Source organism: Vipera berus, assembly GCF_964194415.1.
Source record: "Vipera berus genome assembly, chromosome: 8".
Taxonomy (NCBI): domain Eukaryota; kingdom Metazoa; phylum Chordata; class Lepidosauria; order Squamata; family Viperidae; genus Vipera; species Vipera berus.
The window spans coordinates 18,809,973-18,825,127 of record NC_138211.1 but is presented as its reverse complement, the minus strand read 5'-3'; the positions used below and the strand labels follow the sequence as shown (position 1 = coordinate 18,825,127).

At 38.4% G+C, this 15,155-nt stretch overlaps 1 protein-coding gene across 2 annotated transcripts in view; it reads left to right on the top strand.

The window, feature by feature from the left end:
* PEBP4 (phosphatidylethanolamine binding protein 4) overlaps positions 1-15,155 on the top strand; it is a 260,280-nt gene that overhangs the window by 210,709 nt on the left and 34,416 nt on the right. For both annotated transcript variants that reach the window (XM_081333583.1, XM_081333582.1), the window contains exon 5: positions 11,192-11,237. In XM_081333583.1, the coding sequence (XP_081189709.1) occupies positions 11,192-11,237 (46 nt within the window). The remainder of the gene's footprint in view (positions 1-11,191; positions 11,238-15,155) is intronic.

Genomic DNA, 15,155 nt, shown 5'->3' with positions numbered 1-15,155 from the left:
GACGAGCTTGAGGTTGACTCAGCTTTCTATCCTTCCGAGTTTGGTAAGATGAGGACCCAGATTGTTGGGGATAATATGCTGACACTGTTAAGGAATTTGTTGTGCAGAGGTCTCCTTGTGCTACCAAAGAGTTGCACAGACAAGGAAGGGCACTGAGAGCAGTAAAAGTCACACACAGAAATACACTGAGTTCTAAAAGCAAAAAGTATTTTACTTTGAGGTGGTGTAAGAACAAAAATGCACAGTCAAAAATAAACAGTCCAGGTCATAAACAATAGCAACAGTCCAAGGAGTAATCCAAACTACAAAGTCTTCTTACCGGTCCAGAGGTCAATACACAGTTCAAGTTTACAACAGTAGTAAACCAACAGCAGAGCAAAAACAGTAGTAGTAGAGAGCAGTGAGTTCAGAGAGAGAGAGAAGCTACATTCCTAGCTTCCTCTTATGGCCATGAGAACACTTACACACCCATTGGCCAATTAACTTCTTAAAGACATAGCATTATGGTTAATATATTTTCAACCCAACATTGTAGGCTAACACCATATGCCTAACATTCTCCCCTTTGGGTAGAATAATATATAACTCTTACAATCTTATGCACATTCTTTCACAATTAGCATTGTGTTTCACAGCACTTTGTACCTTCGTAAAATGGTCTGCAATATTTACATCAGATGAACAATACTCTAGCTGTATTAATTTATCTTTGACACATTGTCTAACATTTAAATAACGAAGATCAGTATGTTTAGATCTTGTTCTTACTGCAGCATTATTAGCCATCTTTATTGCAGCTTTCCATGATGCCTATTCCTTTTCAGGATACATCCTGATCTCATCATAGTTAGATGGCTCTACATTAACTTGACATACTATACTAGCTTCATAGCGATCAGGTGGATGTCTGATACGCGTTGAACGCCAAGGAATTACAGGGCTTTGAATTTCAGACTCCTTTCCTTCCTCTGATTCATTTATTATCTCCCCTATCTCTTCTTCATCTTTTATATTTACAGGAGATGTATTATCATTACTAGTTACGTTATCATGGGAGTCCTCAAACACTAGAGGATCAGTATTAACAGTTTCTTGCTCTAACCTATCCCAACCAACGTGCTCAAGGAATTTTGCACTCGCACTGTTATATACATTAGTTGTGCCTCGTTCCCAGAAACGATAGGATCTGTGGTTAGCTTCGTAACCTACGAAGTATAATTGCCTAGCCCTATGTTGGCCTTTACTCCTGAGTTGTGCAGGAATGTGGACCCAAGCTGGGGTGCCAAACGTGTGCAGGTAATCAAGGTTTGGTCTTCTACCATGCCATATTGTATATGGTATTTTACCAGTAGAAGTATTAACAACTATATTCAGAACATGGTTTGCACATTTTGCTGCCTCCCCCCACAGTCTATCTGTTAAGCCTGAATCTCTTAACATGGTTCTCATCATGGCTTGTAATGTTTGCCCACGTCTCTCAACAAATGCATTATGTTGAGGCCTATAAGGCGCTGAACGTTTATGCTCAATGCCAGCAGATTCTAGCATATCAACAAAATGCTTATTTGTAAATTCAGTGCCATTATCAGTAATTATGCACTGAACCTTTCTCTTTGTTTTTCTCTCCACGAACTTCAGCCAGTTTGCAAATTGTTGGAAAGTATCTGCCTTTGACTTAAGCAGATAACAAAAACCATAACGAGAGTAGTGGTCCAATATACTTAAAATATAACATGACCCTCCTAAACTTGGTTTCATGGGTCCAATTAAATCAGCAAACACAACTTCCAAAGGAACAGTTGTTTTGAAGCTATTTATCCTGTTTGCAGGAGTTGCCTTGCTCTTTTCCTGATTACAGGCATTGCAATTCAAATACTTACTACATGGCTTCAGTTTAACTCCCTCTACTAATTCCACTGTTTTACGTAGTGAGTTAAAGTTTACATGCCCTAACCGCCTATGCAATAAATGTATGCACTCATTATGTGGCTTCTTGTTCTCACATATTGAGTTAGCTTTAACTGTACTAACCTGGTTACTTGTGAGAATGAATAAACCATTTTTCAAATTAGCAGTTACACAGGTTCCATTCCTCTCAATAGTGCATTGCTCCCCTCTGAATGTTACCACAAACCCAACCTTAACCAATTCCCTTACAGATAACAGGTTGAATCTTAGCTTAGGTATATATAACATAGGTAACTGTTCATCAATGCATGGACAATAGGAATTACCTTCACCAGAGGCCTTCATCCTCCAACCGTTGGCCAGTGAAACATATTGGTTGCTGTTTTTCATATTAACAAACCTCTTTTTCTCTTTAGTAATGCATTGTGAAGCCCCACTATCAACAACCCACAATTCATTATTTCTGGATGTTGGTTCACCAGAAACAGCCAAACCAATGCTCTTCTTAGCCTTCCCACTGCTATTTACATTCTGTTTTCTACCCTTTCTACAGAATTTGGCTATATGCCCTCTAGCCCCACAAGAAAAACATTTCTTGACGTTGTAAGCAGTGGTAAATTGCTGCTCCTCTCGTGACTGTGTCTCTCTCAGCTGGTCTCTATCACGCCTTCTTCTGGACTCTTCCAGCAGTCTCCCAGTAATGTTAGTCAATGTCAGTTCCTCTCTGGTCAGGACTTCCAAAGAAGAAACATACCCATCATAACTCTCATCCAAAGATGACAGAATAATGTAGACCTGATGCAACTCTGAAAAAATCAGCTCCTTTTCATGAAGCTCTTGAAAAGTTGCCTTCATGTAATTTAAATGGGTCAGCATATCTCCATTCTTCTGCAGACGAGCCCTAAACAGCTTACGTGTAAGGTGTATATGTGCACCCACACTGTCACGAACATAAAGCCTTCGCAAAACATCCCAACACCTAGCAGCAGACTCCTCACCACGAATATGGACAAGCTGCTGGTCATTCAGTGTTAGTCCAATAATGCAAAGAGCTTTCTCATTGCTACGTTTAAAGTTGTCTAACTTCTTTACATCCTCTTCGTCATCTGGATCCCAAGCAGTAGTATCTGGTGGGTTATTTACAACAGACCATAGTCCTTCCTTGCGCAAAAGCAAGCAGCATTTTGTGGACCAGGAAACATAGTTTGTCCCATCCAACCGGGTTATCCAGGAGATGCCTGACAACAGTTCTTGTGCCATTTTACACCAAATACAAACTCAGCTAGGAATACTGTGTGTACTTGCTCTCAGTACAGGCCTGGGCCCATAACCAGTGTTAAGGAATTTGTTGTGCAGAGGTCTCCTTGTGCTACCAAAGAGTTGCACAGACAAGGAAGGGCACTGAGAGCAGTAAAAGTCACACACAGAAATACACTGAGTTCTAAAAGCAAAAAGTATTTTACTTTGAGGTGGTGTAAGAACAAAAATGCACAGTCAAAAATAAACAGTCCAGGTCATAAACAATAGCAACAGTCCAAGGAGTAATCCAAACTACAAAGTCTTCTTACCGGTCCAGAGGTCAATACACAGTTCAAGTTTACAACAGTAGTAAACCAACAGCAGAGCAAAAACAGTAGTAGTAGAGAGCAGTGAGTTCAGAGAGAGAGAGAAGCTACATTCCTAGCTTCCTCTTATGGCCATGAGAACACTTACACACCCATTGGCCAATTAACTTCTTAAAGACATAGCATTATGGTTAATATATTTTCAACCCAACATTGTAGGCTAACACCATATGCCTAACAGACACTGTAAACCACTCAGAGCATTCTGTAAAGCACTATGGAGCAGTACATAAGTCTAACTGCTACTGCTTTTCCTAAGGGCTTTGTGGGATTTTGTGAAATCTCTCTTCCATCATCTTCAAGGGTAAGGCAAGGCATTAAATATCACTTAAGGAAATGTACCTCTTTGAGGGTCTAGGAGTATATTTGCTAAATTGTTTGACAATACAATAAGGATTTGTAATAAGTACATTATAGGGATGCTCAAATAAAATCCCTGACACTGCCATAAAACCAGAAAAGTACAGAAGTAGATATGACTCATTCAAGCTATCATCAAATGATTACAAATTTTGCTTGAAGAATGTACAAGTGTTATAAGCATGTTAGTTACAAACTCAATTGAAATAAAAGAAACAAGAGTTAGTAATACTTTATCCCACCTCCTCCCCCACAAGAAGGGTCCCACTTCAGATCAACCTGCTCTATTGACCTAGATCCATTACTTCTAAATATATAGTGAATGATTCAGTGTCAACTGAAGCTGCCACTTAACTAGTTTTGAAATGATTTGGCGTGGCACAGTTATTGTTAGCATGATTTAATCTATGTTTGCTCATCCTTTCTTTACAGATGGCCTCATATTACCTTCAAAGGTTGAGTCAGATCAATGCAGTACTTGGATGGGAGACCATTTAGAATTCCCAGAACTAGGCAAGGAAGTTGATAGAAATATTCCAGAAGAAGATAGTGCCAAGCCACTTCCTTACTATTGCCAAGAAAGTTACAAGGCTGTGCCTATGAAGTCACCAAGAGCTGAGCTCAACTCAAGCAAATGCCTTCCTTTATGCTATACGACCTACTTAGTTACCCATAGTATGACCCCGTTGTGGAGTTGCCATAGGTTAAATGTTTCTTAGCAGCAGATTATTTGAATTAACCTTCAGAATAAAACTATTTTTTCCCAGGAATTGTATTTGCTTATGAAGCTTAGGCATTTTGAACTGGACTGAAGATGAGTCCATGAGATGGTTATCTTGATTTATATAGCTCAAATGGTATGCCTAATTGTATGCATAACTCACTGCAAAAAAATACAGTTTTCAAAGCAGCATGCCTTTTAATTTGGCTCTTAAGATTTCAAGACAGACTAGTCAACTATGTCGCTCTTTTCAAAATTAGAAAGGTATTGATGGGAGCAGTTAAAATGCAGCCCACAAAATACTTCAGTACAATTGAGCATCTAATGCTAATTTGCAAAACAAGACAAATGTATTGTTGTCATGAAGCAGTCATATTCACTTAGTCTTTGATGGTGTTTAACATGTGTGTCTATGCCACAAATCATTCTCTTTTCTATTATTATATGGTGATAAGCTTGCAAATTGGCTGGTAGTGTGATACTTCCCAAATAATTTGGTTCCAGATTATTAGAACAATGTAGAGGTAAGTATATTATTTAGTTAGAGCTACACTATTCCAGGTCAGTTGGTTCTGCTGGGCCTTTGTTAGATTATATTGACTAAGATGCAACCAGCTGTTCTGTGTATAGTAGACAAATTATTATCTTGTCTAATATGTGAAGTTTGGGCAAGCAACTAGACTGCCACTGGTTTTAGGCTTCATGAGATTATTATCATAAGAATGCCAGGATTTTGTTCTGTTTGTTTTGCTTTATGTATACTATCAAGATATGTCCTTGTTGCCCCCAGTTCTGGTTTAATACAATAAGCAGGTATGCATCAGAAGCATATTATTCATTATTATTCTATGTATGAAAAAGGCACAGTAAGATACAGACTATTGATTTTTTTATTTACTTATTCAAAATTTATACTATAATGCAGTATTTGAAAGAAATAAATAAACATCATTTTGCCAATCATTTTGGTTTGGTTTGGTTTCCTATGCCATTCTCTCCATAAAATGGTGATTCCACCATCAGATTGGTAACTAATAGATATGATATTCTACACGAAATCTTTTTGCATAGCTACATGCCAATCTGGAACAGAACATTAAAATAGCATCTCATCTGATAAATACTATTGCCATTTTTTGTTGTTATGATTTGAGCACCCTTGTGACAGGCAGAAATTAACTGACACTATTTTAGGTTTTTGGCGATGGACCTTTCCTGTTTAATTGCTATTGTAAAAATATTAAAAGCATTGGAATGATGCCGAAAAGTGGGTACTTTTAATAGTTCAAAAACCATAATTCATATTACTTTCTTTTTTTATTTGGTATATTTTGGAAAATTGGGCTAGTTATCTGAGATGATTATCATTGTACTATTTCTAATGATAACTTAGTGGATCAAGTTAGACTTGAATCTTTTTGGTAGAAAAGAGGTGTGCCCATACTACAGGATTAATAAGAGATGTTGCAAATCAAAACTGATATGGTTTATCAGAGCTGGATGGGAGGGAAGAATTTAAAGTAGCAATAGGTGTGGCAGGAAGTTGCACAGGACAGGTGCATCTAGTGCAACAAACACCATATATTATTAAATTATATTATATCATGTCATATAAATTCTTCATTCTTTAATACTGCTAATCCTGCTGTAATGTTTTCTGCTGTATTTTTGTTTCATAATTATTCCAGCCTATCAGTAGGAGATAAATAAATTATCTACTTCTGGTAGATTGAAGTTTTTTTTAAATCATAAGAATCTTTTTTTTTTGCTAAACTGACTTGCAATCAATGTTATCAGGTTTCTTCCCATTCAAAATAGTACAGTACCAGAAACCTGTATGTTTATAAAGGAGAAAAGAGATCGAAACTGGCTCTGCCACCATCATACCTAGTTTAAGCGCAATGTCCCAACCTTTTTGGCACCTTAATACCAATATATGGAACACTTTGCTTGCAGACTGAACAAAACATTAGCACTAACATTCACCTACACTTGCGGCATATTTTTCATGCAGAAGGAATTTTGATGACTGCTAAAACTGTATGATGAAGTGCAAAGATAATATATCTGGTCTAAAAAAAAATACATCCACCTCATTGTAATCTGCTGTGAAGAGTATTTAAAAGCTATGGGCTAGCATGAGCTTTTTACATACCATCCCTGTATAGAACTGAAAAAGCATCGACAATCCTCTGAGAATGCGACAAACACTTAAGTGCTTAAGGTATTTCTAGCCCTATGCAGCAATGCACTGTCACTTAACAAATAATCCATAACTACTAAAATCTACTGGGAATTTGCCATGGTATATTAATGGGATGTGCTTTGCACTCATACTGAATTCAAAGTGACCACATGCTTTCAGTCAGAAACTGAATATCATGATGTATACTGTGCTAAGCTACTTAAATATCTCTCGTTCTCTTTATAAGATGCACGTAAGCAGAAGCTGGACAACTATTTATTGTGGATGGTTTAATGTGTTTACATCACTCAACAGACCCATTTGGTGTCTCTTTCAATGTTATTATTTTATTCTGCTGCTAGACGTAGATGATATAAATCTTCATGGCTGTGTTGACTTGTGAAATTATTATTAACTGTACATGTTCTGCCTTTTTAGTGGGCATTCAACCAATGTACATGGTTCCCTCTCGCCCTCATTTGTTATCCTTACAACTAATGTATGATTAGGCTGAGAGACAGAAACGGCAAAAAAAAAACACCTCATACATATAACAGCCACAAGTGTTCATACAACAAACACCTGCTTGGAAGCAGAGAAATCATCTACAAGAACATATGTGAGGGAATTACAACTAGAGTAATTTTTTATTTTATTTTTAATTCCATTTATATCCCGCCCTTCTCCGAAGACTCAGGGCGGCTTACAAGCTTAGCAGTAGCCTTCATTCTATGTATATGCCTGCTTATTAGGGCTTTCACACACACCCCAAGCGGCATTATTACAAAGTCAGCTTAATTGCCCCCAACAATCTGGGTCCTCATTTTACCTACCTCAGAAGGATGGAAGGCTAAGAGGAGGAGCAAGAAGAAGAGGAAGAGTTTATTTCTTCCTGAACTGAGAATAACTTTATTGAATGACTAATAATAAGAGGGAATCAGGGTAATCTATGAAATAACCCTATGTTTAAGCATTTTATTTGGACTCCATAACTGAGCTGAGAGGAGTATATACTGTACATAGTGTATAGATGTATAATTCATAACCTCTGTCACAGCGTAATTGCTTCTTTTCCTTTGTAGAAAAGATAGAGTCATGTACATCTCCTCGATATGCCTCTGAAATTTAGCAGCAAGTCGGTTGAATTTTGATGGCATGATTTCAGGATGTGTTGAGAAGACTAGGAAGTGTAACGTTAGCCTGGGATCAGCTTACCCCTTAGAGGCTTCTGCACCCAATTCCCATTTTAATCCCCTCTCCAAAACTTAAAAATTGACTTTAAGAAGTAACCCCTGCCCCTTTCAAAGCATCACTAGATAGCCTTCTGCAACCCTCCGGAAGATCAAGAAAAGTCTACATCTTCTCTATAATCTTTCCAGTTTGGCCATAGTAGGTTTAATGATAATACAGTAATAAATTGGTGGTAGTTCATTGTTCCTACCTTTTTCTTTGTAAACGTTTCAAATGATGATTTTATGCCACATATAAACTATCTTGATTACAATTTAATATATATTCAAAGCACTTAAATACATATCACTGTTTTAATTATGATTAAATTCAAGCCTATAATTCTGAAAACAGATCTGCAAGGTGCTTTTTACAGTTAAATTAACTTCTATTCAAATCAAAATTAGTTTGGCTTCAGAGCCCATTTGATAACTTTTTAATAATTTTCCCATTTAAAGGCATGCACATCTAACAGGAAAAAAAAACCATGAGAAAAAGTTAAATGCACTTTTCAGCATCATGTATTAAATACCTAAATGGTCTTTGACAGAGCTGAAATGTTTTCAATGAATACCTCTTAGGGATACAGCTGAGAAATATGTGCATTGTCCTTGCATATTTCCCTTTTCTCTCCTCATACTTTACCTCCTTTCTGATGTACTAGCTTACTTGTTTTTTAAAAGCACGGCGACCTTTTTGCCATGGCAGAGACAATAATTAACTACTGCCTGAATTCCTGTGCATACAATGGCCTCACAGGTTGGAAGGAAAACATTTGCAGCCTTCCTAGCAACCTGGAGCCCAGAGAACAGGTACAGGACTATCAGTCTGTCACTCCCTCTGTGACATGGTAACAACACAGCCTGTGATTCAGGAGAATTCCACAGGGTGCTGTGCTGCCATCTATAAAGCTATGACATTTTAAAATATAAATTAGCAAGCAAACTATAGCTCCCACCAGCAGATTTCCCCTCCCCATCTTTGCTGTATTGATTAGGCACAAAACAAAGTGTCAGGCAAATCTTAGGGGGGAAAAAAAACAAGTAAAGTGAAGTTAAGCAAACTTGGGACAACTTTAATCGGGCGAAATATCGTTGCATTTTTTTCTCTAACAAGATCATTGAAAAGGACATTTTAATCTCCTAGTATGGGAAGTTGCTACAAATTGTACTTAAGTTGAGAAGGACAAAGTAAGATTCCTGTTTTATAGTCAAACAGCCTTCTTTGTCCGCAGTGGGGAGATAATTCATTTATTTCATATCAATCCTGTCTTGGTTCTTGAAGTTCAAAATGGTGCAAAAAAAAGAGTTAGGTATGATTTCATGCATGCAACACCAGCTTTGAAATATGTTGGGCACATCCTCAGTAGTTCCATACTCAACTGAAACCCTTCAACTGGCTCACACCTTTAATTAGTAATGTTGAGGCCACAATGCAATCTGTCATGGTTCTGACAGATGAAACTCTTCAAAGAACTTTGAGGCATTGTTTACCTTAAAGAATCTTTATTCCAGTAGCATAGCATCGGCATGTACATGGTTGAAGCCAAAATCTGAATTCCCCTCCCCTGAGCACATAGTATCAAGCACAATCCCCTCCTCTAATTAACAGTCATAAATCACATTCTCCAATTAGTATGAAATGCAGGCTTTCCCTCCAGTTCTCCAACCCACCATTTCTTATCATCTCTTATTTCAAAAAAACCGTGGTTCTCACACTGTTACAATATTGTTATGTCTAACTAACTCCCATGCACATTCCTCCTCCTCCCCCCCTCAGTATCATCTAACTCTAATTCTAAGAGTAAAACATAAGAAGGAAAATGGCTGCATCTGCTTACATTGTCAAAGCAAGAAGATCCAATGTTAGCAGCGTTGACACAATCATTATATTTCTTCATCTCTGCACTTCCATATTTATTTTAGGAGCCTTGGTGGCGCAGTGGGCTAATGCCTCCTTAAGTAACACCAGCTGCCTGCAATTAGTGCAGGTTCGCATCCCACCAGGCTCAAGGTTGACTCAGCCTTCCATCCTTCCGAGGTAGGTAAAATGAGGACCCAGATTGTTGGGGGCAATAAGCTGACTTTGTAATAATGCCGCTTGGGGGCCCCCCAAAAGCCCTAATAATAAGCAGGCATATACATAGAATGAAGGCTATTGCTAAGCACATTGATTTGTGCTTAAATTGTAAGCCACCCTGAGTCTTCGGAGAAGGGTGGGATATAAATGGGATTAAAATAAAAAAATAAAAAAATAAATTTTTATTTATTTATTTATAAAATTTATTGGCCACCCATTTTCCCACAGGGTAACTCTGGGCAGCTTACAATTAAAAAAAGATAAAGATAAAAGAGATTTTAAAAAACATATGTATTAAAAACATAAATTAATATAAGACGCTATATTCCAATTACAGATGGGGAGGGCAAGAGGAGGGGAGGTGTGATCTGTTGTTAATCGATCAGCCACCTCCATGTGATGCTCCCCATTGGAGGTTCAAGCTAACTGGCAGAGCCAGGTCTTTAGGCTCATACGAAAAGTCAGGAGAGTTGGGGCCAATCCTTCAAGCAGGAGAGATGTTCCAGTGGGCAGGTGTAACAGCAGAGTTTCATTAACTGATATTCCAGTTCTTTCTTCTATACATCGGTGTTTTCCATGTTAAAGCTTATTTTATTTTTGATACAAATATAGACTTCATAAAAAAAAGAAAGCATCTCAGTGCATAGTTGTCCGGGTGCTGTCGAAAAGTGCTAGAATTAATGATAGTATGAAGAGTGTTATTTCAACAATCAGGATTACTAGTTTTAATGGCATGTCAAGAGATCAGGACAGGGGTCTTCAAACTTGGCCCTTTTATGACTTGTGGACCTCAACTCCCAGAATTCCTCAGCCAACACGCTGGCTGAGGAATTCTGGGAGTTGAGGTCCACAAGTCATAAAAGGGCCAAGTTTGAAGACCCCTGGATCCAAACTTTACCTTGGCTGTGAATTTGCTGCTCGTGGATGGTTTGTTTCAAGTAGCAATAGCTGTGAATCCGAATCCTGTTTCCTTTTTTTCTGCCCGCCTATTCATATTCTTCTAAACAAAATCTACACAATATGTACATTTATGAAATCTTGGAAAAGAGCTGGTTCCGTTTAACAGAATTTATCTCTCTTCAGGGTGCTGATTTGAAGACGGGGAACCTGCAAGGTCATGTATTAACAGGTAAGCAGAAGCCCTCAATACTTCCTAAGAACTTCTGTGTATCATTCGGTATCTGTTATAGAGGCCTCTATAGTTGTATAGGAAGTATGGATCCCTGTTCATGTGTGTGATTGTGTGATCTTGATTGCCTGCAAGTCAGTGAAGGCCAGATCCATTCCAAGCACATCAAGATGAATCCCATTGCTCATTGTCCTTCAACAGCTAGATTTTTTTTTTGTCTGTTAAGAAACAGGGAAATTCTAAAACTATTCTCTTATATAGGAATGATCCCAAAACACCTCATTTTCCCCCACCTGAATCTTTTTTTAAAAAAAGCATCAGGTAATTGGGATGCTGCTACAAATTATTTTAGTCTCTTCTGCAACCTAATTGAAGTTCATGCTGAGGTGTGACACCACCGGCACAAAAGCCATTCCCAAATTCCACCTCTTTCAACTGATTTCATGAAAGAGCACCTCCTATAGAAACTAGGAAGCATTTATCTCCACATGGTAACTGATTGGAAAGAGGCACTTTTTCATTTCAGAGTATTTATAATGTCCAAAAAGCTATTTCTCCAATAGGTATGGTTATTAGAGCAATTTCCCATTTCTATGTTTCATAAATAAACATTAAATTATATTCTGGCTATTTGTACTGAGGAGAGGGGTGTGTTTGCTCTGTTCTTGATGTAGTTTGACTGGGAATGTGCTGGATGCACACTAATCTGGAAATTACCCACAGTAATTTTCCAACAAAATCCATCTATTTTACATAGCCAATGTCTGTCCTCATTATCAATAATACATTTAAAAAACTCCTAAGTATGAATAACAGTATTTTGCATATTTTCCCCTCATTATACTTTTCTGTCTGCTTCTGCTTTCTTTACCTTACATTACAAATTCCTTAGGAATTTGTTTTGCTTTTAAAAATGTAGGTAACATTCAGTAAGGTAAACATCTCACTCAATATTGGAGCAATAGTAAAGGTAAAGGTAAAGGTTCCCCTGCACATGCGTGCTAGTCGTTTCCGACTCTAGGGGGCGGTGCTCATCTCCGTTTCAAAGCCAAAGAGCCAGCGCTTGTCCGAGGACGTCTCCGTGGTCATGTGGCCGGCATGACTAGATGCCAAAGGGACACAGAACGCTGTTACCTTCCCACCGTAGTGGTCCCTATTTTTCTACTTGCATTTTTACGTGCTTTCAAACTGCTAGGTTGGCAGAAGCTGGGACGAGTAACAGGTGCTCACTCTGTTACACGGCACTCAGGATTCGACCTGCCAAACTGCTGACCTTCTGATCGACAGGCTCAGCGTCCTAACCCACTGAGCCACCGCGTCCCTTGTTGGAGCAATATCAAGTATTAAACAATATACGAGCATTTCAAATTAAAAAAGAAAAACTATTGTTGAATAAATAACAAAATCTGTGCAAAAGGTAAACATGTTGATTAGTAGATTGCCTTTTCAGAAATGGATAATTACACATGTCTTGTATGTAATCCTTCATATAAAAGTTTTTCCAATTTTTTCAAAATAATTCTCTTAATAATTCCTGCCTGATTCTTCCATAAAGATAAACATTAGTGAATCTCAATATCAAAATCTAATCTACAACACAAAAGGTCCAAATATCTCTAGCTCCTTTCAATCCCAGAAATAAAAAATACTTTTTATTTTACATTGATCTATGTAATTGCCAAGATGTTTGTGGAAATAAGTAATCTTTCTAACGAGGCCCACAGGCAGGGCTTTTTTTCTCATAGAACGCTCAGAACGGAGTTCCGGCACCTTTTTTGGATGGAACCTTGTAGGATAGGCAAGGTGGGTTGTATGACATGTGTTGAGTTCCGGCACCTTTTTCTTATACAAAAAAAGCACTGCCCACAGGTATTGGTAGCATACAAAATTTTCATTCCACATAAATATAGCCAATAAGAAGGAAGTCCAGTGATACATTTGAAAATCTGTGAAGTAAAATTTAAACCACCACCATCATCAAAAGATAATCTTAATTTAGCCATAGATGCAATACATTGCAGAGTAAAATACAAATACTGTGCCTATGGGCACTGCTAATAAAGGGACTGGAAAGAACTCAAGAGGCATGGTCTGTATATTTGTTCTAATTTGCTTGAACAGAGTTCACCATCTAAATTTATATCTTGCTTAATGTACAAACAGCCTGGCTTTTCCACCTAGCAAGGAACTTGTCCACTTTGCCTAACCATGGAGATTGGTCTGAGTAAAACAAGTGGATTTTGTATTCACATAAAGCAGGGGTGTCAAACTCAATTTCATTGAGGGCCACATCAGCATTGCGGTTGCCCTCAGGGGGACGGGTGGGTGTGGCCAGGGTGGGCGTGGCCTACTGGGTGGGCGTGGCTAAAGTGCGTATGGCCTACTGGGTGGGCATGGCCAGCTCTACATCGTTCGCATCAAGGGTGCCTATGGGGACCTGGGCAGGAGTGGGGCAGATCTGAGGGTCTCTGGCAGAAGGAGGGTCTCTGGGCCAGGGCCAAGGCAGCGGGGGCCGTTCCCTCACTGTTTCCAGGATGGCTTCGCGGGCCACATGAAACCACTTCGCGGGCCGGATCCGGCCCCCGGGCCTTGTGTTTGACATGTCTGACATAAAGGATTGGAGGTTCAGCCATTATTTATTTGCTTGTTCGTGCCAGCAGTCCTTAAGTGAGTCTTAAGTGCAGTTCAGCTCAAAATCTGATTTGAAGGGCTGCAACCTTCTCCTGTATTTCATCAAGACTGTAACTAAATGTAGATTCGAAGCTTAAACATCAGGGTTTTTTTTCTTCCCTACTCCCACCCCCATTTTTAAAGGATTTTCCATCTGGTCCAAGAAAAAAAAAATCAAGAAACTTTGAAAGCTTGCACTGTATTTTATGAACTTGTTTTGCCTATTCAAAACAGATTTGCTGATGGCATTTTATAAAGTAGTAGCAATAGAGTCTGAGCTTGTTTAAACAAGCAAGGTGTTGAATTTTAACAAATATGTCCCTTCTGAAGGTAGCATAACAACATTCTGCAAGATTTTAGTCTATTTTTTAAATTCAATTTTAGAAGATGCTGCATTAGCTTTCAAAAACACTATTGCATACACACCACTGACCACCTTGTAAAAATGAGACCTCAATAAACTGAGAACCAAGATATGCACTGTGGGTTCTCTGAAAGATGGCAGAGAGTATAGCTTTGAAATATCCTGTGCAGAATAGTGTGGATAGGCTCTGGGTGACCCAGTTCAGGTTCCAAGATTTCCAGAGAGGGAAGATAATAACACGAAAGATTCCTAGGACTACAGGCTCAGAAAGTTCAAGAAATTTCCGCATCGGACCAGCAAATCAAAAGAATCATTTCACACTCAAGCTGGACAGCAGATTGTGACTTATTCTTTATCTTATACAAAAAGAGAGCCATCATTATGCAACAGGTTATGCTTTTCTATCACAGAAAAAAGCAAAGTATTTCCTACTCTTACTTGCTATAATCTTCCGCATCTAATTCTGCTTCCCAAAGACTACTTTTTCTAAGTTCACACACATAATGTGAAAACCAGAAGGGTGGTTTCTATATTAAAGAGAAACCCAATCTGGAATGAAGGAGGAATTTCCTGAGAGTGAGAACAGTTAATCAGTGAAATAGCTTGTCTCCTGGAATTGTGGATGCTCCTTCATTGGAGGTTTTCAAGAAAGGATTGCACAGCCGTTTATCCTGGATGGTATAAGATTTCATTTCATTTCATTTCATTTATTATATTTGTATACCGCCCTTCTCCCGAAGGACTCAGGGCGGTGAACAGGGCACATAAAAATACAGAATACAAAAATTAAAAAAGAATTAAATAAGAGCCCGAGCTAAAAACAGTAGAGTAATAAAAATCCCCAATAAAAACCCCAGCACATCCCCCATCAGGCCAGGCCGGCT